General features: G+C 32.8%; 1 protein-coding gene and 1 long non-coding RNA gene across 3 annotated transcripts; one reads left to right on the top strand and one right to left on the bottom strand.

Moving 5' to 3' along the window:
• Window positions 1–2,373: 2,373 nt before the first annotated feature.
• LOC110737677 (protein RICE SALT SENSITIVE 3-like) lies at window positions 2,374–7,406 on the bottom strand. 2 transcript variants are annotated; one of them, XM_021918010.1, is made up of 7 exons: window positions 6,709–7,406; window positions 6,124–6,174; window positions 4,992–5,120; window positions 4,619–4,724; window positions 3,928–3,969; window positions 3,774–3,830; window positions 2,374–3,294 (listed from the first exon to the last, which is right to left on the bottom strand). In XM_021918010.1, the coding sequence occupies exons 1-7, from the start codon at window positions 6,852–6,854 to the stop codon at window positions 2,593–2,595; spliced, it is 1,233 nt and encodes a 410-aa protein (XP_021773702.1). In that variant the 5' UTR covers window positions 6,855–7,406; the 3' UTR covers window positions 2,374–2,592. The 2 variants fall into 2 exon arrangements, with proteins under 2 accessions (XP_021773702.1, XP_021773703.1); XM_021918011.1 differs by lacking the exons at window positions 6,124–6,174; window positions 6,709–7,406 and having other exon boundaries at window positions 4,981–5,120.
• Window positions 7,407–19,281: 11,875 nt separating this feature from the next.
• On the top strand, window positions 19,282–23,424 carry LOC110737495. The gene is made up of 3 exons (XR_002514412.1): window positions 19,282–19,404; window positions 21,937–22,292; window positions 23,388–23,424. It is a non-coding gene; the product is annotated as an uncharacterized LOC110737495 (long non-coding RNA).
• The last annotated feature ends 2,799 nt before the right edge of the window (window positions 23,425–26,223 follow it).

A 26,223-nucleotide genomic window follows, 5' to 3' on the forward strand; every position in this document is an offset into this window, starting at 1 on the left:
TCCTTAGTAAAATACAACAAAAAAAAAATATACTCTCTCATAATGACTGAGTGATTGTAAAGAATTTAGCCATTTTGTTCTAAATTCCACCAATTTTAGAGCAACAAAGATATATTGGTCATAGGACGCAATTCGTTTTAGTAAACTATAATATAAAAATTAAAAATTCAAATTATCCTTGAAAAACTTTCCACTTTAGTGAACAATAATCTCCATCATTTTAAACACCAAATTCTCTAAGGCAAATATTGAACGCACAAGAAATTATGCCTTTTACTCAATCACATATCAATTATACCGTTAAGGTAATATAGAAAGTGCAACTTGATGTTCATTGATAAAATTGTGAGCATACCATCCACCAATTAATCTACTCACAAAATAAATTATGTCATCACAACTAAACACAATTTTATGAGAAAAATCAGATCAAATAATCAACATACTAGCATATCCAACCTAATTACATATTAGGTCCTGTATTGTCCTCATGTTCGCATATCAAAGAGTAAGCTATTACAACAATTAAATAAAAATAACCTTAATTTTTCTCATTATACACATATGAATGACATCGGCTCACAAGAAATTAATAATTCAATGTCAAAACACATATAGCCAATGGTTACATGACTAATCATTTCAAACTCCAAGTACATACAACAAATTAACTTGTAACCACGTCACCAAGTTTAATGCTCATAAAACTATCATGAATAATATTAAGCTCACCGATATATATTGTAACCTCCATAATCAAGATGGATATTACTCTTAATGATCCAATTAACAAGGGAGTTACAAAGTCACGAAAATAGCTGTTACAAATATTAAAATATGCAATAACTCCATGCACCAATGGACTAATGAAAAGAGCTACTACGTCATACAATTCAAACAAGCAAATTAAACTCAACTTAATTCCTAACCTTTTAATTTGCACACAATATATTACAGGGGTATAAGATTTAACGTTTATGGTGATAAAATTCATTATTTGAGTTTCATGTACGTTCATCTTCTCCCATACATCATTTAACATGGTCAAATAATAACTTTTAAAAATAAACAAGTAATCAACTTATATAGCCACATTGTAAGACTTCTCAACAAGATGAATTAGAAAAAATAATTCATCATATGATCAACCGTACAAAATCTAATTCCACTATTTCAGTAATATTCATACAAAGTCAAACACAATTTTAACCATACAATTTTGTCTTCAACACCGCAAAATCAATGATATAAAAAGATGGCATATATTTGCTTAGCCTTCGAATTATTAAGACAATGCCAAACAAACTATAATTATTATTATATATCACAAAAATCCATAAGGAAATGTTAAAGCATATATTACCTTGAAATATAATCATCATAATAGACATACTAAAGAGTTAAGTATACAATGTACCTGGCTTGATATTAAATCAAGTAGTTTAGTATGATATTTCCGTTGTTATGATCCAATCTCCTGTTCGGACGAATATTACCCACTGGTAATTTTCCTCCAATATCCACATAGTGCAGATCACGAAGCCACAAATAAATATACACCCCTCGATCAAGACACGATTTATATAGTAGCCAATGATATCAAATCTCGTTTTCAAATTGTAGGAAATATAGGCTATATCAAGGCTACAAATAAAAAGAGTGGAGATGAATAAAGTAGGGAGGATAAATTACAAATACTAAGTATGATTTTAAGATTTTGGGTATGTGATGTCGTGGAAAAACCACTGCCTTGAAAACGAGATTCGGCCCGTCCTAGATACAAAACGTTATGGCCGGCTCGTTCCCCAAGGTTAACATCACTAATGTATGACATACATTACATGATGTTGTGTTCTTCTACTTGATTATTGAGCAAAAGCTTGTATGACTCCAATCCCTCACCCTTAAGTACATGAGTGTGTGGGATTGATGTTAACCTTGGGAAACGAGCCGGACATAATGTCTTGTACCTTGGACGGGCCGAATCTCGTTTTCAAGGCAGTGGTTTTTCCACGACATCACATACCCAAAATCTTAAAATCATATTTGTAATTTATCCTCCCTACTTTATTCATCTCCACTCTTTTTATTTGTAGCCTTGATAGCCTATATTTCCTATATGTCTCACTATAATCTTTATGCTAGGTATAGATCTTAATAATGACAACTCAAATCAATACTAAGCTCATGTCAAGAAGCATTGTCTAAACTTGCTTAAGAAACCTGCAACTGTACTTTAAACTTCATCAATGAGACTACAAATCGTGCTAAGACTACATCAATTGACACTGTTACTGCAAAATGGGACAAAAAATAATTACTTAGCAGGTTTTTTCCTTTTTAAAAAAAATTAAGGTGCAAAAAAAAAGAAGGTAAGAAAAAAGGAAACTTCAGCTAGAATTTATGTTTCCATAAGCTACAATAAATTGGTGAACAAAGTTCAGTTAAACATCACAAGCAAAAAAAAACAAAGGCCTAAAAAAGATAAGAGAAAAAAGTACATGAACATCAACAGTTAAAACTAATAGAACTAGGAAAAAAAGAAAGAAAACTAGCATAATCTAGTTACAAAGTTTTTCACCATCTACCTCATTACTCTAAGAATGTCTCCATTACATCGGAGTACATTCCGGCCACAGGATTTCGGTACTCCTGAGGATGCTGAGGATGATGATCAAGTGAAGTCGACGAGCCTGAAGAAGTCATTCTAGCTGGTAATGTATAGCTCCTCTTGAATTTGTTCTCAATACTCTTCCTCATTTGCTCTTGATGATTATCCAAGCTCAAGTACTCGTTTGAGTTCGCCCCACCGGTACCTTGCATATTCTGGTTTGGGCCCTCGGAGTTAGAGCTTGGATCAGGCTTGTGACCCAAGCTATCTGGGTTGAACAACAGCTTGGCTTCATCAGCCCTTCCTGTAAGAGCATTGAAGAATGAAAGGCCATTAGGCCACTTGATATCGGATTCGTGCTCTCCCATCATCTCATCCATTCGATTTTCTGCTGAATGAGGCATCAAAAACATGTGGGGCTCATCTTTCGTAGGTGCATAGCCGAGAGGCCTCTGGAAATTGTGAGGTGTAAGCAATGAACCCGGAGACGATAGGGGGCGTGGGCCCCAGTTGAAAAGCGGAGGAGGGCCTAACGTAGGGCCAGGCTGCTTTGTGGGGATACTTGAAGAAGAGGAAGCATTTCTAGTTGAGGAGAAAAGTTGTGAAAGATAAAAGCCAGATTGGTAGCCTAAAGATTCAAAGGTATGCCTCATTCGTAGCACGAAATGCAAGTCTTCAGGTATCTGAAACACATTTTACACATTTTAGCAAGACCATGGGCAATGTTTTTCTTATGCCATAACAATATATTTTAGTCAAAACTTTCGTCGAGTATCAATCAGAAAGTTCAGTAATAAGTTCTTATATTCAAATTGAGCATCATAACAATTATAAACATGATGGCACCTTGCCGAACCAGCTACATAGGTACAAGCGCATCAAAAGCTACTTTTAGTTAACAGATGCTATCCAATTTTTTTAAGCAGTCTAATCAAAATAAAGGTGTTTTTATATTAATTGTGCTAATCAAGTTCAAAATCCACCTAAAGCTTGCTTTAATCTAACACTGTGCCCCACAATCAATAGTCTAACGTACTTTAGTAAACTGTAATATTCATGGTGTATCTAAAATTGCTAATTATAAGTAATTGAACCATTAGGATATAAGGGTGGAAATGAGATAAAAATTCAATACAGAGCAAGAAAATGAGGATTGACTCACAATCTTGCAGGAGCCTAATTGAAGGAGTCCATGACCAGCTTGGATTACAGCAATCGTCTGTTCAAACGACAAGACAATAGCAAATGATACAGTTATTAGATACATTTCAAAAAGAAGAAAGTATGCAGGTAATGTAACTAGTATCAAATCTAACCTGAATACCAGATTCAAATTGGTCTGTCCATTCAGTAGGAAGCTGCAACCAAAAAATAAAAACATTAATGAAAAGGTAGAAATACTCTCTTAATCATATATACAGTTATTGGCCCTAAACATAATCATTAAGCATATCGGCGCAAAACCCTATTTATATTATACCATGAAATGATGGTAACATAAACTTTCTCATTAAGGAGGGGCCAAGTAAGAAGAACTAGCAGCCAAGTGAGCCATAGTGTGTCCTAATCCCCATTACTTTCTAATATATTATCCTTATGTCTTCCAAGTAGACCATATAAGACAAAAATTTGCAGATCTATGCATATCGATAGAAAATTCTTTGCATATTGGTAAAACTGAAATATTGGGTACGTAAGTTCCAAATTTGAGTTTCTCCACCACTTTTTAAGCGTTGTACTGGCCATAGCGCCTCCTATGAAGAGCTTAAAAGTAGACTAAGATGTAACAAAGGATGTGTTCTCTACAGTTGATAATTGCGAAAACGAACTGATTTTTGCTACTTAAAACTTGGTATCAAAGCCAAGATTTACGGATCAAAACTGATTATGATCCGATAAAACACTCTGATATGCTGAAGAGAACAGAACAACAAACAAACCACACAAAAGATAGGTCTAATAAAAAATTAAAATGTTTATGAATTTAGTAATATCATTGCTACATACAGCATCAAATGAGCTCTGCCAGTAGTTTGATATATTTGGTTCGCATTCTGAAGGCTCTTTGAAAACCCATTTGTGACATTTATCAGAAGCAACCTTCCCCATTAACCTGCATGAATTCAAAACAACTCAAATTCACTATAAATGAATCAAAAATACATGAAATCAAGAGCCCAATAAAGCCTTAACAAGGAACATATTTCCCATCGATCAGAAGACAGTAAACATTCACATATTTCACAAACGTAGCATATAACAATCAAATTATTCATTATTCATTACTAATCGTGAAGGGATCAAGGCAGGGGGCTGGGGTGACAAAGGCAGGGAAATGGAGTAGCACATAGTATAATAACAACACCTACCAAGTACCCACCCTTCTCCATAATTATATAACTGAATGGACATCTTGCTGAATGCCTTCCTGACAGGATCTTCACTATCCATCTCTTCCAAGCAATCTGCAACTCTTCCTCGGCAAAACCCATCTTCCCACATCAACATCCTTCACCATTATATTTTACAGAAATCAGCTCAACATCCACAGAATAAACAACCGAAATAAAGTGTAATAAACTAAAACAGCACAACTACTTTGCGTAGAAATTGGAGCGCAAGCAATACACTAATAGTATTAATAATTAAGATTCAAGAACAAGCTAGGACTCTAGGAGTTTATGATTAACAACAGAATTTGTTTATACATTGCGGTGTACGGAGTACATGCCAGATCAAGGCCTAAGGATTATGTTGCAAGTAAAAAACACCACATGAACTCATGAAGTATACATAAAGCATTAAAATATTTAGTCTTTTTGTACTCCATAGTATACAAGTTATAAAGTAATCTTTTTCCATACTTTTTAGTTTCATCATAGGGACTTCTACATGATTCACACTCAAATGACAAATAGTCGTGTGAGACCTTATTTGATTTTTCTTGACATTTACTTTCAAATTCTCAATGTGTTTTTTTTTTAACTAAAAAATAATTTTAAATATTAATGGTTAAAGTTATACGCAAGCTTGAAACTTTCAGTCATGTAATAAATACTGTAACAATTAAGATTAAAAAAAAAAAAGGAAGTAACATGAAAAAGGGGCAAGGGAGTAAAGAGGAAAGATTTTTAATATTAAAACTCTTGCTTTATACAAAAAATTTGCCTGGTCAACTCTTACATAATAACCATATAATAGCAACTTTATTAATGCAAAAAACTTCTTAGTTAGAAATTTCACTAATAATAAACACTTCAATATGGCATTAATCATTGTAGCACCTAAAACCTAAGTTCATCCTAATCATAAAAATTTATCAATCAAATTAGTTTGCTAATCTAATCAAATCAACACTAATCATAGAACAAAAGAAAATTTGAAGAAAAATAAAAGTTAGCAAAAATTAATTTCAAGCTAATCATCATTAAATGCACCAAAATTAATCACTAAAAATAATGGTCCCCTGCAACAGCTCTGTTAGAGAGTGTGGACGAAAGAGGAATACTTACAAGCTTCCATTATCATCACCAACTTTGCAACCATTTCCACCTCTAACTCTCCTGCAATAATGGCAAATGATAAAATTAAAATTAAAAATACCCATTTTTAGAAAATAAAAATTATTAATAATAATAATAATGAAAGAAAAATTTCTTCATCATCTTCTTCTATAAGCTTTGTACTTGGTGGTTTACTTTCGAGTTCAAGAGAGACAAAAATAAAATAAAAGGACAAAGGTGGGGTTTTGAGAGAAACATACAAAAAGAGAGGAAATAAAAAGAAAAGGTTGGATTTTTAGAACACCCAATTCAAGTTAATCACTAATTCATCCTATTAATCAAAAACCTTACCATAAGTAAGAAAATTAGAAACCAATAATGGGAGTTTTGAGGAATAAACATCCAAAAAAAATGAAAAAATAAAGGTTGGATTTTTATTTTTAGGGGGTACACCCAATAATCACTATTCACTAATTCACCCAAATCACTAAAAACCCACATCCTATTAATGGGTGTCAGCTAGCTAAGTTAAGGTTAGGCCAAGATAATAAAGACGTGGGATCAAATCTCGTCTACATCACGAAAGATACTTACGGGCGAGGACGGATGGTCCAGAAGACAGAGTAAGTCCAGTCTGAGTTAAGACAGACGCTTCTGAGGGCCTCATGAAGGGCCATCATCCCAACTGCCTCTTTGCTCCTATCTCCTCCACCTCCTCCTCCTGCTCCTGAGCCCACCATCTCTCTCTAAAAATCACTTTCTCTCTCTAAAATCAATACACTTTCTCACTCTAGATTCTATTTACTTTCTCTCTCTATCTCTCTATATGTTTCTAAGGGTTAGGAGTGAAAGACTTAGGCAAAAACTTGGACTTAAAAAACAGAGGAACATGGTTGTTTTTTACTCAAATATATCTACTTTTAGGCTTTAGCAAAACAAAGCTTCAAATGTTTAGCAAAATAGCAACCACAAAGGTGACTGCTTTCTTCATCACTCTCACTTCCCCCTTTTGTTTTTTCTCTGTTTTTTTTATTTTTTATTTTTTATTTTATAATTTCTTTTTAAAGAGACTTCGATTCTCCCAAGCAAAAGCAAAAGAGGTGTGTGTGGCCGTGTAGGGGTGGGGAGAGGAGAGAGATAGAGAGAGAAGAGAGGATTTGGTAAAAATAATTTTGGATGATTTTGCAATGTTATTTATTTAAGTAAAGTAGGTGGGCATATTTTATTATTCATAGTAGTGTATGTTTTGTATCGGATAGTCGATCTGACTAGGTATTAGTTACACAAAAAACTTAATCTCGTATAAAAAGTTATCTTTATACTTATGAGTAACTTGTTTAACCTTTAATGATTATGTATAATTAGTGGGGGTAATATATCTAAATACTTCTTGTATCAAACAGTCAATCTAGCAAGGTATCTGATGTTACCGTCAGTCCGCCGTCTAATACAAGAATTTGCGAGTATAATAATAATAATATTATTAAGACAAAAAGGAAAAGTGGGGACAACTTTTATCCTATCCTCCAAGAAAAAAGCCCCCCTGTCGTAAGAGAGGTAGTGAGTTTGAGATGAGACTTTGGGAAAGGAGGGATAGGGGGGCAAAAGAGAGGTATTTTTGCTCACATTTGGGGGTGGGGGGTGGGGGTGGGGGTGGGGGTGGGGGGGGGGGGGTAGGGTAGTGAAATGACTATTATGCCCTTTTGTTAGGATCTTTTTGGTTGGATGTATAAGATCCAACAACCAAGTGGGTTTTGTTTGGCTAAGGAGGTGTCAAACAATAGAGATGAGTTTCTTTTGGGTTAATTTGGCAAATGGCATAGAAATTCTTGTAACACTTTGAGTGAAAAGTAGAGTTGGATGGATGGATGGATTGGTGTTGTTTTTGCATTGTCTAGTTGTCCAAGTTAAGTGGTGACATTTAACATGTTGCGTGCTCTTTAGAGCTAGTTCAAATGTCACTAAGTCAATGGTGAAGTCCTTTGTTTTGTCATTAATTGAGTACATTGTATGTATGTATGTAGTTGTGCTGATGTTGTTTGTTTTTCATTTTGTTGCTATTAAACCTTAAAAGGGGTAAAGTTAATTATAAATGTTAATGGTATGGAAAGAGATCTTAGGTTGTCGAATTAGGGGTATGTTTTGTTCACCTTATTTTCACTTATTTCAGGTGTAATAAGTTTAGATAACTTCAGTTAAATTCAGATAAGTTCATGTTTAATAAGTTCTAATAAGGGTTACCCAAATACAAATTACAACTAAAATAAATTGAGATAAGGTCTAATAAGTTCTTATTAGTTCAGATTAGTTAAGATAAGTCTATATCAGTGAAAATTAGGTGAATAAAACACACCCTAAATGTGTGTTGTTATTAATATAAGAAGTATAAGTTTCTTTTGATCAAATTTGAAGGGCTAACTCTTTTTTGTTATAAAATAAAAATAAAAAGGTTGACCCTTCATCATTGGATGTCCATCGAGCGTTAGAAGAAATAAATTAGATTTTCAAGTTCTAAATAGTAGAATATCATTCACAGTGTTGTTACTAATTGTGCGTCGCGACATTTTCGTGATCGTTAAAACCACTTACATATTCTCTTCGAGAAGTTTTTTTATCATGCTTGCTGGAAACAGTCCTCCAAACTAGTTGCGGATCCAGAGCGGTGCACAGAGGTACAGTAGTACCCCCATTCTAAAAAAAAAACTGTTAACAAAGAGACCTGTTTTTTTAAATAACTGGTCTCTTAGATACTTCCATAGTAACAAGTCATACAATCTTGCGTGCAGCGCGCGGTTTGTATGATAAAAATAAAAAGAGACCAGTTTTATAAATAACTGGTCTCTTAGGTACTGTCAAACAATCTAGGATATATTGTTGTCTGAATAAAAAGAGATCTCTTTTTGTGGATAACTGGTCTCTTAGGTGTGTTCTTTTGATTTGATTTGAAAGCAACTTCTTTTTATAAAAGAAATCCTATATGCTCATGGATGTGACAATAATTTTCTTTGCACTTTGTAATATGTTTTTTTTCACACAAATTTATATCAGTTCTTTTAAAATAAAAAACCTTTAATTTGGTATTTTTCAATGTCTATCTCTTCTTGTACTAGATATTGTGCAATTAATATACTCATGCGTTATCGAAATGTATCAAAGTAAGTGTATGTGATTAGTTATACTTAATTCAGTTATATTACAAGTACTCCGTATATTTTAGTGTATATGCGTAGACATTAGCTTCAAATTATAATTTGCATGGCTGAAATCTTTATTTAACTGTAACCTTTAATTTATATAATTGGTTTATTTGTTTTGTTCAATTATAGACAAATTTAGGGTGGAATACACGCAATGAAGAATAAGAGTAAGAGTGTAGAATTAATAATTAATTGAAATTCTAGTATGGCAAATTTCGTGTTTTGTAAATCCTTTTTACAAGCCTAATTCCGTACCCCCATACCCAAATTCCTAGATCCGTCACTACTCCAAACCGTGGATTAATCTTTGGTCATCCGCTATAAAGCAATTATTACATTTTTTTTTGTAAATAAAAAAAAATAAAAAAAATAAAAAAAAAATCATATTAGTTACAACATTACCAATTCTCTTTTAAGTTCTCTTTTACTCTTCATCACATGCACCATACCTTATCATTCCCCCCTTTATTTTCTCAATTATACATAATCTAGGATCATTTTTGCATTAATTTATTACCCTTCATCATCCATTTAGATAATTCTAGGTGCAAGCATGTTCACAAACAACAATTTTTACCAACCCTCCAACTCCAAATCCACCAATGACTCCGGCTAAACAAAGTTGCACAATACTAATTCAATTAATCGTAATCACAAGATAATATCAAAAGTGGTAAGAAATTTCAATGATAACATTACAATATCACAAATTATCAGTCATGCTTAGGAGCGAGCAAAAATTTCGAACACCTGGAATTGTAACTAGAACCATTTAGGAATCACCGAACTAGTGATTTTGGAAGCAAAATTGGATTTTTGGTTTCAATTTTGGGTAATTAAATTAAGAACAAATTGCAACTTAATTTGGAATTGGTACTCGGCAATTACTAAAATGTTTGACCAGTTTCATATTTTAAGAACCGTCCTAACCAATTTTGTAAGTCCGGTCCATAAATTTTTTATTGAATACCCTGTTGTGCACACCCCTAATGACTAGTACTTTAAAAGAACAAAAAGTTACACTTGGTCATCTAACTTAGCTAGCTTCTATGTTGTTTTTGCTCATGGTCCAATGATGCACTGTCATTCATTTATGGTACTAACAAAGAATAATCGAAGGTAGGATTGTTCATCGGTCCAGGATCGGACCGACTCGAACCCGATCAAAGACTGAAAATTTGAATTTCAAGAACCGAAGATCAGACTGATTAAGTTGTGACCGAACTTGGACCAGACAAAAAACCAGTCCAAAACCCGGACCCGACTAATTTGGACCGATTTTAGAATTGTTTAATAAGAAATTCTAAATTTAATAATTTTATGGAAAGCTCGAAAAATTAAAGAAAAAATAATATATTAACATTTTTTTTATGTATGATTAGTATGAAAAAGCTCTTACAATTAAAGTTTTCTAAACTTAATAAGGATAATCTTAATAATTATTTAAGGTTTTATGCATAAATTTAAGAAAAAAATCAATCCGATCCAAGACCGATTTTTATAGGGTTTTGGATCGGATCGAAGACCGAAAAATTAAATTTTTTAACCCGAAAACTGAACTGGTTAATTTGGTCCGGTCCATTTTTTCCGTTCGCATCGATTTTTGAACAACCCTAATCAAAGGAGGAGATGCAATTCTTTAAAAAAACAAAGGAGATGCAATTACGTACTAATGTCTAATCAAAGGTGTAGGCATAAATGGTCATGACAAATATATAAATAAATAAATAAATATATATATATATATATATATATATATATATATATATATATATATATATATATATATATATATATATATATATATATATATATAAATTGGCCTAGTAAAAATGTTTGTGTCTCACATTCAAGGGGATCTTAGGCCTCGTGGGATCAAACCTCAATTGTAGAGGTCAATTTTAGGTTGACATTTTCTTACCCTTTCCTTACCAAAGGATTTTGTCCATTAATTAGAACTGTTTGACTTGTAAAAAGTTCTAATCCATTAATATCTTCTCCTTACCAATCATCTCATATCACTAATAAATAAAGTTGGTCTTGCAGCCAGGCCATAAGACAGCGACACTTGGCATTTCAGTTTTTCGCCAAGTGTCGAGCCACGTAGGCGAAAACTAGGTATTATTGTACAAATATGATGCTAAGTAAGCCAATTTTTGGATAGATTTTTAAAGATAAAATTGTTGTATAAAGTTTTATTGTCGATATACTTCTAATATTTCATTTATACAAAATTAATCCTAACTTTTAATAAAAATCTAATAACTCGGTTCTATTTCCGTCATAAAATTCGTTTTAAAAAGTTATTTAAAATAAGATCCATTTATAATATATTTAAAATAATAGAGAATTATCAAAACTAAGTTTTAATCGGTAAAAATACTTTCAATTTAATAAAAAAATTTAAGTATGATATCGCATGTCTAAATATATATCCTGCATTATCAAAAGTGATTATATAACCGTATTTAACATTCAAGCCAAAAGGTTTATAGGGGAGTTTTTTCCGGGTTTAGAGAGCAAGATAAAATTTTCTTAACGCACCATGTAGGATTATAAATTTTAGTTATAGCCAATCACATGAGTGATTTGTAATTTCTTTTAAAAATAAATAATTCAAATACCACATAAGCAAAACTGGAAAATTAGATTTTGAAGTTTAATTTAATTAAATATAAAAGATTATCTTTTAAGATTATAATTTTATCAAAATATAAACTCACAATTTATCTTAAAATAAGAATATCAAATTATATACTACATACAACGAATAAAATAACAAATTTAATCACATACATACAAAAAAATAATTGTTTTAAAAAATACAAATAAAGTGTACATCGCACGGGTTTCATCTAATTATTTTAAAATCTAATATATATATTATATAAATAAAGTAGGCATTTTTGGAGAGCATTCGGAGCGGCACGTAAGAAATATACTTATTTCGACCAATAAGAAGAAAGATTAGTATTTTTTTTTTTGAATTAAAAAATTATGTCGCCACCTAGATAAAAGTAACGAATTAGATTTTAATATATCTAAAATTTTAATCCCACGTAGATTATAATCCACGAATTAAATTATTTTAATTGAAAAAATAAAGTAAAAATATTAGAAAAGATAAATTTATTAATTTAATACTATGAGTATAAGAAATCCAAAAAAAAAATATACTAAAAAATATTTAAATGATAAACGCTTATAATAAAGTTTGATACATATCATGATAATATAAATTTTGAAGTATTTATGATAAGAAATACAAATTGTTCGTTAATTATAATTAAATTAAAATTTGTGATACCTACCACTATAAATTGTCGCATCATACGACACAAACAAAATTCCGTATCAATAAAAAAAAACCCATCAAGCGAATTTTGTGTTAATTTTTGGTCATCAATGGTCGAATAACAAAAAAGTATGTCGTCACCTAGATAAAAGTAACGAATTAGATTTGATATATCTAAAATTTTAATGCCATATAGATTATAATCCACGAATTAAATTATTTTAATGAAAATAAATAAAGTAAAAATATAAGATAAGATAAATTTAGAAATTCAATATTATGATAAACGCTTGTAATAAAGTTTGATACCTATTATTATAAGATAAATTTTGATAGTATTTATGATAAGAAATACAAATTGTTCGTTAATTATAATTAAATTAAATTTGTGATACCTACCATTATAAATTGACACATCATACGACACAAACAAAATTTCGTATCAATAAAAATCCCCATCAAGCGAATTTTGTGTTAGTAATTTTGTGTTAATTTTTGGTCATCAATGGCCGGGTAATTATTAGATTATTTTTTAAAATCCTATGTTTAAATTAGTATTTCTAATTATTACTTACATTGTATTAATTTGGGATACTCAACGATTATATGTTTATGTTTGATTTACTAAATGTTTTTTTACATGTAGATCTAACACATCATACGACACAAATAAAATTTCGTATCAATACAAAACCCCATCAAGCGAATTTTGTGTTAGTAGTTTTGTGTTAGTTTTAGGTCATTAATGTCCTGATAATTTTTAAAATCTTAGGTTTAAATTTATATATGTAATTATTAAGAGCATTGTATTTATTTCGGATACTTAACGATTATTTGTTTATGTAATGGCATACGATTAGATGTTGTATACTTAATATATGGATGACTTTGGTTATTTTTGGAGATGATGAAAAAATTCCAATGCATAGATTTAATTTTATATCGCAACAATGTTTCTTTTATTGGTAAATATTTGATTTATTTTACATAAATGTAAATATTTAATTTATATCAATTTCAGTTTGGCTAATATTTCACGGTTCAATTTATCCATTGATGTAGTAGATTGGTTGTGGACGAGGTTGGTGATTCTATCGAAATAAAATATATGGTAAAACCATGAATAATGATTTAGGATTTAAATTATTAAAAATTTATCATTTCACATTAAAGATTTTATATAACGGAAAAAATATCATATTTACAATTTATTTATATTTAATAAATTCATCATAAATAATAGTAAAAAAAATATTAAACTTTTGTAATTTTGTCTAAAATTATTAAATACAATAAATTAAATAATTTTAAATCTTAGATGAAAAACCCGTGCATCGCACGGGCTTCCATCTAGTATATATAAATAAAGTAGACATTTTTGGAGAGTATTCGGCGCGCCACATAGGTAATCTAATTATTTCGACCAATGATAAAAAAAAAATTTATATTTTATTTTTGAATTAAAAAATTATATCGCCACCTCGGTAAAAGTAACGAATTAAATTTGATATCTAAAATTTTAATGCCACGTAGATTAAATACCACATCACGTACATTTAAAAGCACAAATAAAATTATCATTATAATTTTCTTGAAAATAAATTGATCTTATAAATTAATGAAAAAAAAATTAAGTGGAAAAAATATAGGAAAAGATAAATTTATTAATTCCATTTATACAAAACTATAATGTATGTGTGCACTTGATCATGTATTTTATATAGGAAAAATTATCTAGAGTTTGATAACCCTGTCAAATCACATGTATTTGATATCACATGGTATCTTATACAAGTAATTTTTTAATATGTTGTATTTATCAACAATGGTAAGATCACGTGCATTATTAGATATCATAAGGCCGTGCATTATAAGATATAACACGAATCTAATATCATATCATATATTACTAATAAATAAAGTTGGTCTCACAGCCAGGCCACGAGACCGCGACATTTGACATTCCAGTTTTTCGCCAAGTGTCGCGTCACGTAGGTGACAAATATGTGTTATTGTGACACATATGATGCTAAATAACCGAATTTTGGATAGCTTTTTTAAGATAAAATTACCGTATAGAGTTTTATTGTCGATATACTTCTAATATTTCATATATACAAAATTAATCATAACTTTTAATAAATATCCTATATTTCGGTTCCATTTCCATCATAAAATTCGTTTTAAAAAGTTCTTTAAAATAAAATCCATTTATAATGTATTTATTTATTTTAGAAAATAATAGTGAATATTGGTAAAAAAAAAAACACACAAAAGTTCAAAAAAAGCCGGTTTACAATAATAGTTATTGAATGGCGATATTGTAGCCATTACCTCTCTTATTTTTCCTGCATTTATTTTGCCTCCTGCCTTCAAGCGATAGTGATGATTTCAGTAGGAGATTTGTTACCTCCCTTTAATTTCTTTTAATTTTGTTTTTTTCTATCTCCTTTGTTCTTCAATTTCACTCTCCATTCTCTTTCCTCTTTATTTCTCACCCAACTTTCTCTCTCTTCTGCTCTCAATTTCTCTTTTTTGTTCCCAGTTTCTTTCTATTTTGGGATCAATTTTTCACCATTACAAATCCTCTCAATTTTCTTGGTTATACTCTACTTTTCGATTCCTAATTTTAATTTTTTGCATTTTTCTTTTGATTATGAAGTTCCAAACGTATCAATGAAGAAGATTAGTACAAATCCATCATATGCAAATATGTTTTTTGAATTACTTTACGGTATATCAATATGATTTATATGGTTCTGCTATTGTTGAATTTTGATTTCAATTTTTAATTGCATTACTTTCATTGTTTTTCTATACATTTTTACTTGTAAATTGTGGAATGAAGAAAACTAGTAATCTAGCTTCAAATAAATGAGGGAGATCTATCGTGTATTAAGTTTTGTGAAAATAAAAGGGTCATTTTTGTGAAATAAAAAGAGTAAAAAAGGGTCACTTTTGTTGAAAAAAATGTCACTTTTGTAAAAAAAAAGGTCACTTTTGTGAAAAAAAGGGTTTATTTTGTTGAAAAAAATGTCACTTTTGTAAAAAAAAAAGTCACTTTTGTGAATAAAAAAGGGTCACTTTTGTGAATAAAATGGGTCATTTTTGTGAAAAAAAAAGGTCACTTTTGTGAAAAAAAGGGTCACTTTTGTGAATAAAAGGGGTCACTTTTGTGAAAAAAATGGGTCACTTTTGTGAAAAAAAAGGTCACTTTTGTAAAAAAAAAAAGTCACTTTTGTGAATAAAAAAGGGTCACTTTTGTGAATAAAATGGGTCACTTTTGTAAAAAAAAGGTCACTTTTATGAAAAAAATGGTCACTTTTGTGAATAAAAGGGGTCACTTTTGTGAAAAAAATGGGTCACTTTTGTGAATAAAAGGGGTCACTTTTGTGAAACAAAAGAGTCACTTTTGTGAAACAAAAGGGTCACTTTTGTGAAAAAAATGGTTACTTTTGTAGAAGAAAAAGGGTCACTTTTATACGAAAAAGGGTCACTTCTCGCAAAATGTTCGATGTACAATAAAATTATTGTAAACCGGGGCATGCAAAAGGGATTGAAAAAAAAAATACTTTCAGTTCAATAAAAGTTTAAGATAAAAATGTTTATAGAGTTTTATTATCATTATATTTCTAATATTTGATTTATGCAAAATTAATCATAACTTTTAATAAATATCGTATAATTCAGTTTTTTTTTCATCATAAAATTCGTTTCAAAAAGTTCTTTAAAATAAGATCCATTATTTATAATATATTTAATTTAGTTAAAAATATAATAGAGAACTAGTAAAAATAAGTTTTAATCAGTAAAAATAATTTTGGTTTGGTAAAAATACTTTCAATTCAGTAAAAATAGTTTAAGTTTAATAACAATAATTTCAATACTACAAAAAGTACACTATTACTCCGTATATGATATCGTATGTCTAAACATCTTGCATTATCAAAAAGAATTATACGTCCATATTTAACAATCTGGACATCATCCAGGCATAAAACTAGTCAATAATAATAGTAGTAATTTTAAAGGACTTCTAAACAAATATATCTCGCAATGTCATCAATTTATGAATATAATCGGTTTATAGATGACTTTGCAACTTATTAAAGTTCTCGAGATATTTATTTAATACTTAATTATAATAAGATTTTTATCAAAAAAATAAAAAAATATAAAGAGTACAAGAATAGTGTGACGTCTGCAATTCACAGCCTCTTAAAGGGTTGGCATGGAATCTTTTCTGGTCAAAGTTGAGAAAAAATTCTGTGAGTTAGATTTGGTATAAGATCTTAACCAGTATGATATTAGACAAACGAAATGATAATCATACTAATAAGTGTATAGTATACTATATTCACAGAGAAAAAGATATTTAATAAACAAGATATAAAAGTACCTGAAAATATGGACTGTGGTTCAAGTAGTTTATAATATGCAGTAATGGAATATTGATGCTATTTCATACTTCATGATTAAGTAATTAGCCTAATTACATATGCTTGATTTAGCTATCCATTCACTTCTTGTTAATCAAAGGAAAGTTGTGTGGCTTTGTGTCATACTACCTTGGTTGTTTTTATATTTAACTAATTAACTATGAATACGCAATTTAAGAAATTGTTAAAGAATGTAAGTGGGTGTAAGATAAAGTAAGAGAGAGAATGTTACAGAGTATAATAAAATGGGTTTGTGTAAGAAAAAGGTGAATAAAGTAAATGCGAGAGTATGAAAAAGTGTAGGGTTGAAGGGGTAAGATGGTTAAAAGGGAATGCAATAAATAATATACTACCTCCTTTTTATATTAATTGTAATAAAGGGGTATTATTTATGAGAGATAAAAATTTCTTTGTTGCAGTTAATATGAAACAGAGGTAACTAGCAAAATGAGTAGTACTTGATGGAACAACCTAAAATGAAAAGGGGATAAAACAAAAAAATCAACGGAAGGGAGTACGAAGTATGAGACTGCGTAGCTTGCTAAGACTGTGAGTACGAGTACAAGACTGAAATAAATAACCCAACTCATCCAAACGAACCAAGGCTGGCAATCTTGGCATCATGATTTAAAGGTTAACCTACGAAGTTGGACGGGATTAAAAATAAATAAATAAAATAAAATAAATCATATCCAAACGAAATCGATTTATCACAATCTAGTCCGGTAAAAATTGACTTGGCTTTAGAAATTTAATATGGATTATCTATTTTAAATAATTATTTTATATAAAAACATTTGTGTAAGACCGTCTTTAAAATTTTGACCAATCTTAAATTAAGGCCCTGTTCTGTTCAGCTTAGTTTCAGTTCAGTTTAGCTACAATCAGTTCAGTTCCTAATTTCCTTCTCTCATACACAGTTCATTTAAGCTCTATTCAGTTCAGTTCAGCTTGGTTCAATTGTTTTCAGTAAATCGAAACATGCCCTAAATATGGATCAATTTCATCTATTTTCATAATAAATTATATGAGAAACAGTTGTGTAAAACAATCTCATCATCATAAGACCTCTATAAGGCGATCTTATTTAGAAATTTATATACTACCTCCGTTTTCGACTCACTTACTATTCATTTGGTCAAAGTTGAATAGTTTTGACCACGTTTTACGATTTATACAATGAAAATAAATAAGCATGCGAGATCTTATTAGATTCTCCTTAATGTTAAATTTTAAAATATCAACTTTTTATAATTTTCACCTATACATAACCGAAGATATTCATGGTCAAAGATACACATTGATTTATACAGTGAGTCAAACTTTTAGAAACGCAGGGAGTATTAGTAATTGATTCATTTTAAGCAACAAGTATTGCATTATCTTCTTTTGGATGGAGTATGACTCCATAACTTATGTTGCTTCTTTCTCTTCTAAAAACGTTCCTTATTAGCATCTCCCTCTTAATTCAATCAAAACAATGAAAGGTTAAGAAACAAAAGGGTGACAAATCTTCAAGAAAATATTTTTCTTTGTCTTAGGTGGTAATAAACAACTAATGAAAGTTGTAGAAAATTTTTTGTGCTTTTATTTTTGTGTGTGATAAAATCAAAGGTATAGTTTCATGAAGTATCAATTGTGCAAGTATGCATTTATTAGAGGTGATTTCTTTTTCGTAATTTTGGCATGCGCTTATGTAACCTGTAATTATGATTAGTAAAAAAATTATCCTTATTTCTCCATTGCTTATGATATTTGATGAGAAGTTGAAGCTAGAAGTTACTTCGTATAGAGATTGAGGACTATAAGCGTGATGCGATCATTTTAGCTTGTTAATGCATTTATCAAATGGCCAAAATTTAATTAAGGTTATTTTATGAATTTCTCAAAAGGGATATCAAATTAAATCAGTGTAGCAAAATTAAGGATTTCTAGGTGACCAATTTAAGGTTACAATGCAATCTTCAATATGTTTCGGGGTAAAATTTTGTTACTTTATCATTGCTACACTTCAAGTTATGACTTTTATCTTTGATATACTTCATTAAATTTTAATTATCAGCGGTACAACCAAACTTAATTCTAATTAACTACAGTAACTAAAATGTTAAGCAAACTTTTAGTAAAGGTTAATGACAGCAATTTTGACTTAATATGACTTGACTAAATTGCCCTCCCCCCTAGTCATTAACTCTCCCTCTAAGCTCCAACTGGCAATAATAAAGACAAACTTTTGATCGTTCATCTTCTTCATCCCTTTAACTCTCTCCCTTGTTCTCATCCTTCTGAGAAACCTTGATTGACGCACGAGTGAAGCAAAATTCATAGAGATTTAGCGATACTTTGTTGATTGTAAAAGGTTTGTGATGATTTGTGACTTGAATTTTGTGTTTTTCGCTTTAAATTGTTAGGTTTTTGTTAATGTATGTATTTTCGTTTAAGTGGATGAAATATGATTTCCATGTACTACAATTGTATTTTGCTTTGAATTATGCACGATCTGCATAGGATTATGTGTGTTTACTTAATTTTGTCTTAGTTTTCATCATAATTCGATATTGGTGTGTTTGAGTTCACATTGTTTGGTGTCACTGATAGTTTAACCTAGGTTTAATTATGTGTTGTTTTGTAATAGTGGTACTTGATTATGCGATTTTGATTTATTTTGGTGGGATTAAATTGTGGTAGTTTAACCTAAATTTGCAGAATGAGTAACAATGTAGTATTAAGATTTCAATATTTTGTGCATAATGTTGATACTGAAGTGGACTCAGATACTTGCAACTGGATGGAATTAGCTATAGACTTTGAAGATCGTATTCCTAGTTTGGACGACCCAGTAGAACTTTATAACCCAACATTTCACTATGAGTAATATGGGAAACATTGGCTATTAGATGATGATGATGATGACTTAATAAGGATGTTTAAGATATTCCCTAATGTTGACATGATTTGCATTTTGGTTGGCACTACTGAGAATCCAACATTCATTAATGATTTAGTGTTAGGGTATAGGCTAAAACAACTAGCTCTTGGTTTTCTTCCAAATCACTCACCACCATCTCCATATCAACCACCACTACCACCTCCACCTCTAAATCAACCTTCTTATCGATCAAGGTGCAAACCCTTTTGACTAAGCTGCCCAGCCTTTTGATCAAGAGAAGACCAAACTAAAACCTAGGAGGAGATTGAGATTGACATACCAGTCAACTGTTGATGCATCTAATAGTGTAGTTCCTGCTAGCAAACCCTCATTAGAAAACCTTGACAGTAAGTTCTTTAATCATGACATAGAGGCTACCTGGCAGAAAGTATGAGGAGAGTAATGCTAATATGTCTAAGAAAGCATACACTAAGGGTAGGAAGAACTTTGAGAAATCTTGTGAGAAGGCTAAGGGAAAGGCCAAGGGTAAGGCCAAAGCTGATTCATTTGGGGCTAAGGAAAGGACAAGGGTAAAGACCAAAGAAATAGGCTCTTGTGATGAGAATTTACCCCCATCTCCCATTTCACCACACACTATTTTTAAAACACTTGTTGTAAGAAGAAGCCCTAGATTTTCACCTACATAGAACATAACCAAGCATACCACTCCCCATTATTCATCAAGTCCAAACAGCCAACCCTCAAATCCAATCATTAACCCTAACTTATTTGCTAAGAAAATATCTAAAAGTACACAAATTAGGAAGGGTATATGGATTGGTTCTAAGGGGAGAGTGACAAAACAACCTAAACAAGTGGTGAAGCTAGGGGAAAGTAGTGCACCTAAGGCTAGAAGAAAGGTGACCTATGTTAATGCTAATGCTGGTGGTGATGATTCTGGTGATAGGGATTATGTTGGAGCTATTGGTGGTGATGATGCTGCTGATTCAGATGGTGAAATGATCCCTAAAGCTGATGTACCTGAAAATGAATTACATGAGATTAGAAATGTTCCCCACATAAAAGACAACTGGGAACTTGATTTTTGGTCTGGTCTTATTTGAAGATGATAATGATTACTTACGGAAGCTGTAAGCATGGTGAGATGTATGAAGATGTAAAATTTGGGAAGATTGTTCTTAGACCTTGGAAGATCTTCATTGATAAGAGTCATTTGAGGGAGACCTTAAAAGACTATGCAGTTTAAGAAGGATTTGCAATAAATGTGTAGTCTGAAGATAACAAAAGATTCAATATCACTTGCCTGGCAGAATGTTGTGAATGGAGAATGTATGCTAGTAGGCTAGCAGATGGCAAGACATGGATTATTAAAAAGATTTAGCCAGATCTGCATAACTGTAGAGGGTTAGAAACATACTACCCAATTTGTATAGTTAGATGGGCTGCTCCTAATTAAGGTGATGGAAGACATAAGGGCAAATTTAGATATTCCAAGAAAGACCCTTAATGAGCTCCTATTTCAGAGATTTGGCATTTACAAGAAGCAAGCCACCTTGTATAGGTTGAAAAAATATGTTGTTCAGGATCTTTTTGGATAGCAAGGCTTTTGTGGCTTAGTATGAGAGTGAAAGTATTCCAAGGGTTAATTTATTCAGCGGTAACTTCATCTCATTTGCTAGACAATGGCATGGTTTTCTTGGTGGTTGCATGCCTTTAATTGGAGTTGATGGTGCACATTTAAAGGGGAACTATGGGGGAGTATTGCTATCTACAGTTGCCTTAGATGGAAACACTGAGATATACCCTCTAGCATATGCAATTGTGAGCAGTGAAGACAAGGAAAGCTAGAGTTACTTCTTTTGGCATATCCATAACATAGTCAAACATTCTAGTAGGAAAGATTGGACAGTGAATTCTAATAAGCAGAAAGTTTGTGTTTTTCCTTTGTTTTCTTTCAACTATTGAATTTGTGGCATACATTAATCATCTTTAATGTTGCAGGGTGTTGATCTTGCATTGAAACATGTGTGGCCTAAAGCAAAGAGAAGGTACTGTTGTAGACACTAGAGTAGAAATTACAAGAAATTAAAGTGTTCCTAGGTCCACTTATGTGCATTTTTTTATGGAGGGCATGCAATGCAACTAACATATACACTTTTAGAAAATCAATGGAGAGACTTCAAAAGGAAGTTGGAGAAGAAGTCATGAAATGTTTGCAGATTTAGGAGAATAGTCTAAGTGGAGTAAACACAAATTTGATCCAAATGTGTGCAATGACTCCAACGCTTCAAAATTTGAGAGTTGTAACTCAACACTTGGTGCTGACAGGTGCAGATATGTATTGACATTACTTGAAGGTAATGTTTCAACTTACTTGGATTTCACATGAGCTTTGATTTTAAATGAGATCTAACATTTGTCTGTTCTTATAGGTATCAGAAGAGTCTTGAAATACCCCATATTTTTATACGTATTTTTAATTTAAATAAGTATTTCTTAAAGTATTTAAATAATTCGAAATGAATTATTTATGATTTTTAATAATTTAAAAAGAATTATTTTAATTAAAAATTTTATTTTTAATTATTTAATAATCTTGAAAATATTTTATTTTATGATTTGGAAATATTGGAGCATATTATTTGATAAAAAGATAATTTTTACAGTCAATGGTATTTAAGGAAAGTCAAAATACTAGTTTGACTAGGAAAGGGATCATTAAGGGTAGTAAAGGAATTTTAAGTAGGAGGGATTTTCCCAAAGGTAAACTCTCTCTCTCCTCTTATTTTCTTTACCCCTTAATTTTTCCCGTTCTCCTTTATTTTATTATTCAATCACCACCCACACACACCACCACACACCGGCCGGCCACCACCACACGCCACTGGCCGGCGGCCGCCACCACCAGCGTACGCCAGCAGCGGCGGCCACCAGGTGGGCGCGCGGCAATCGCCCAGCCATGGTGGTGGCATGCACATCTCTTCAAAAAAAATTATTATTATTGTTCTTTGATTTTTAATTCAATCTAGCCTTACTTTAATTATTGTTTTTGGGTTTTGTGATGATTTTATGATATTTAATGATAATTATATTGAATATAAATTTTCAGATTTTGTTTCGAATTAAAAAGCCCCAAATTAAAAACCCTAGATTTCTAAATTAATGTTTATTGATGGAATTTGATTGTGGTTGATTAAAACTATCGAAATTAATGTTTTTAAACAAAATTACAGCAATTTTATAAGTTTTAATAATGCAGGAATTTTTATATACAAGCTAAATTATGTTTCTTGAAAGGATTTTTAATTACCCATTAATTGAAATAAAAGTAAGGGTTTTAAATTAAATTTCAGCTTGTTTTAGAGGGTTTATGAGTTATTAAAAGAGTGTATATATTGCTGAAAATTTGTGTGGAAGAGGTATTAATACTTCTTTGTAATTTTGGTTTGTAGGAGACTTTCAAGTGAGTGATTTTATTTAGTTGTGGCGATTTTGAGATCATATTCAAGGTACGTTCGTGTACTTTGTAACTATTTGAATATGTAGAGGCATGCTAGGTGATTAGGGGATTTTGCTCCCACCAATCGGAATGCGCCACGTGGGCCAATCAGGTCCTGCCAAGTGTCCCCCAGTTGGAACTATCAGGGCTTTCCACGTGGCACGCGCTTATTCGTCCACCTTGGACCTGTTATGTCATGACATGTGGCATACTCCATGCCTAATGGAGAAACCGGCCACCCAGGCCCAACTTCCGAGGAAAGCCCAATCGGCCCTAGGTTAACCTAAACCTAGGATGGGCACGTTTCCCAAGGTTATAAATACCTCCCTTAATCCTCATTAAGGGGGTTAACGAAAAAACACATTAATTACACACAGTAATAACCGGCTGATCTCGCTAACAAAGCAGATTACCTACATTAAACACTCTCACCTAGAGAGACCCAATCACTTTAATTTCCGCATTAATTACTCCTTAATCAAGTACTAACTTGACCGTTGGAGGCGGAGCTCCCACCACCAGGAGTCTCCGTTATTTTGCAGGTACAGGCGTCCGGTTCCAGTCTCGGAATTGTAACTCTCCCGCAGGACATCAGAAAACCCCGAAACATTTGGCGCCGTCTGTGGGGAGAGTACTTCTGAGATGGCATCCAAGTCTGTACCGACTCCTGAAGAGAGGCATCCCCTAGATGACCCTCAAGTTCAGTCGGACCATGATACCGAGAGTGAATTTGAAGTTGAAGCTCACACAGCTTCAGACGGGACCCTTAGGGCCCGACGTACCCGTCATACCGAAAGGAGGGAACGGGAACATCTTCAAACAGGAAGCGAGCCAGCAGGCGCACCGCCTGTTCGGCAACAGCCGACTGATGGGTCTGCTCCCATCACAAGGAACGAACTCATGACCTTCATGAGGGACTTCAAGGGAGAGATTCAAGAGTTGATCAACAAGAAGCCGCCTGCTCCAGTCAAGGAGCAGTCGGCTAAGAAACCCTCCACTTCACTGAAGAGGAAGCCAGTTCAAGGGCGAGAGGCGACTCCTCATCCTAAATCTAGGAAGCGGGAGCCACCTGCCCTTGATTTCACAAAATTCCGTTTTCCTACAGGAAATAGGAAACCTGTTCGTCATATTCAGGCGGACGGGTCGAAGCAAACATTCACAGACGCTCGGCTACTGCTAGAGCAGAAGAAGAGTGACCGATTGTCAGAGTCGGCCTCTACTTCAAACTTTCAAGACAGTCTGCGAAATGCCTCGATGAGGCATACTTAGTCGTATCATGAGAGTCAGTCAGGCGGCACCTCCCGTCAGTCCGGCTTTCATAGCGACCAGGCGGTACCAAACTTACCATTTGTGCCGCAACAACAGTATTTTTTGCAGCCACCTCCGTTTGGTGGACCTGCAGCAAAAAACGTCCAACCTATGGACTGGCAGCTACGGTTGCTTAGACTTGGTGAACAGCCGTCGGCCTTCTCCAAGGAAATTACTGAAGCCGCTCAGCCGGCCAAAGTGAAAAATGTACTAGTAGGCGCCTATGACGGCACTACTAACCCAGAAGACCATCTGATGGCATTCACCAACCTGATGTACCTTCAAGGGTTGGATGATCCCACTTGGTGCAAGTGTTTCCCAGCGACTCTCAAAGGAATCGCACAACAATGGTTCGGCAACCTGCCGACTGGTTGTGTAAATAGCTTCAGGACGCTTGCTTACTTATTCACCTCCAACTTCGCCATGAACATCCCTGCGAAGAAAACGACCCTTGATTTAGGAACAATTCAGCAGGGCGAGAAGGAGGGGCTTCGTTCTTACATCAGGCGGTTTAACCTGATGAGAATACAGATTCAAGGGTTACCGGATGAGGTAGCCTATACTGACTTTTTCAGAGGTCTCAAAGACGGGTCTACCTTCAAATTTGATTTGGTTCGAAAAAGGGTGGCGACTCTTCAAGAGGCCTTGATTGAAGCAGAAGCCTATATACAGGCGACTGATCTTTGCACGGTAAAACAGTCGGACGGGAAAAGGTTCGACAAAAGAGAAGGACGACAGAAACAGTCGTCAAACAAAGATGAGAAGAGAAAAGAGGTCTGGGCGGCTGATTCCTCTAAACAGCCGGCCCAGAAAAAGAAAAAAGAATTCAAACCATACTCCCCAAAGTATGCGTTTAACAAGGATAACCAGTTTATCCTAAAAGAAATCAAGGGACGGATCTCAATTGAGAAGCCGGTCCCCATGAAGGGTTCTGCAAACAACCGGAACCAAGATAAATTCTGTGCTTATCATGATGATGTTGGTCATCACACCAATGACTGCATCAGTCTCATGCGGTATCTGGACCGCCTGGCTGAGCAAGGTGATCTTGACACTTATGTCAAGAAATCTACGGGGAACACTTCCTCAAAAAAGCAGTCGGCCAAAAAGAATCAACAGGCTGACAGCTCTGATACAGATGATGCAGTCGTCTACACCATTGCAGGCGGCTTCTCAGGAGGCGGCCCCACTATTAGGGGCAACAAAGAAAATATCAGGCGGTTAGATGTAAATTCCGTTCACCAAGAACGGCCGTCCAAATATTCATTTCCTGAGATTGTCATCAATGAAGAAGATCTAGGAGGGGTAAGAGGGCCGCATGACGACCCTATCGTTATTGAATGTAAAGTGGCCAACCAGAGAGTTGGCCGAATCCTCATAGATACCGGAAGCTCCTCAGATCTCATCAGTAGCAAATGTCTGTCGAAACTAAAATATCAGACTGATTGCATACATCCGGCCTCCCACCCTTTAGTAGGGTT

The sequence above is a fragment of the Chenopodium quinoa genome, unplaced genomic scaffold (assembly GCF_001683475.1).
Source record: "Chenopodium quinoa cultivar QQ74 unplaced genomic scaffold, ASM168347v1, whole genome shotgun sequence".
Taxonomy (NCBI): Eukaryota; Viridiplantae; Streptophyta; class Magnoliopsida; order Caryophyllales; family Amaranthaceae; genus Chenopodium; species Chenopodium quinoa.

Bases quoted from the DNA above. Each gene is read 5' to 3' on its own strand.
- LOC110737677 (XM_021918010.1), bottom strand. From the start codon at position 6,854: ATGGTGGGCTCAGGAGCAGGAGGAGGAGGTGGAGGAGATAGGAGCAAA. The intron at 6,175-6,708 runs GTAAGTATCTTT...CCATTATTGCAG, and splicing joins TGGACCATCCGTCCTCGCCC to GAGAGTTAGAGGTGGAAATG. The intron at 3,970-4,618 runs GTATGTAGCAAT...TTTTGGTTGCAG, and splicing joins GGCAGAGCTCATTTGATGCT to CTTCCTACTGAATGGACAGA.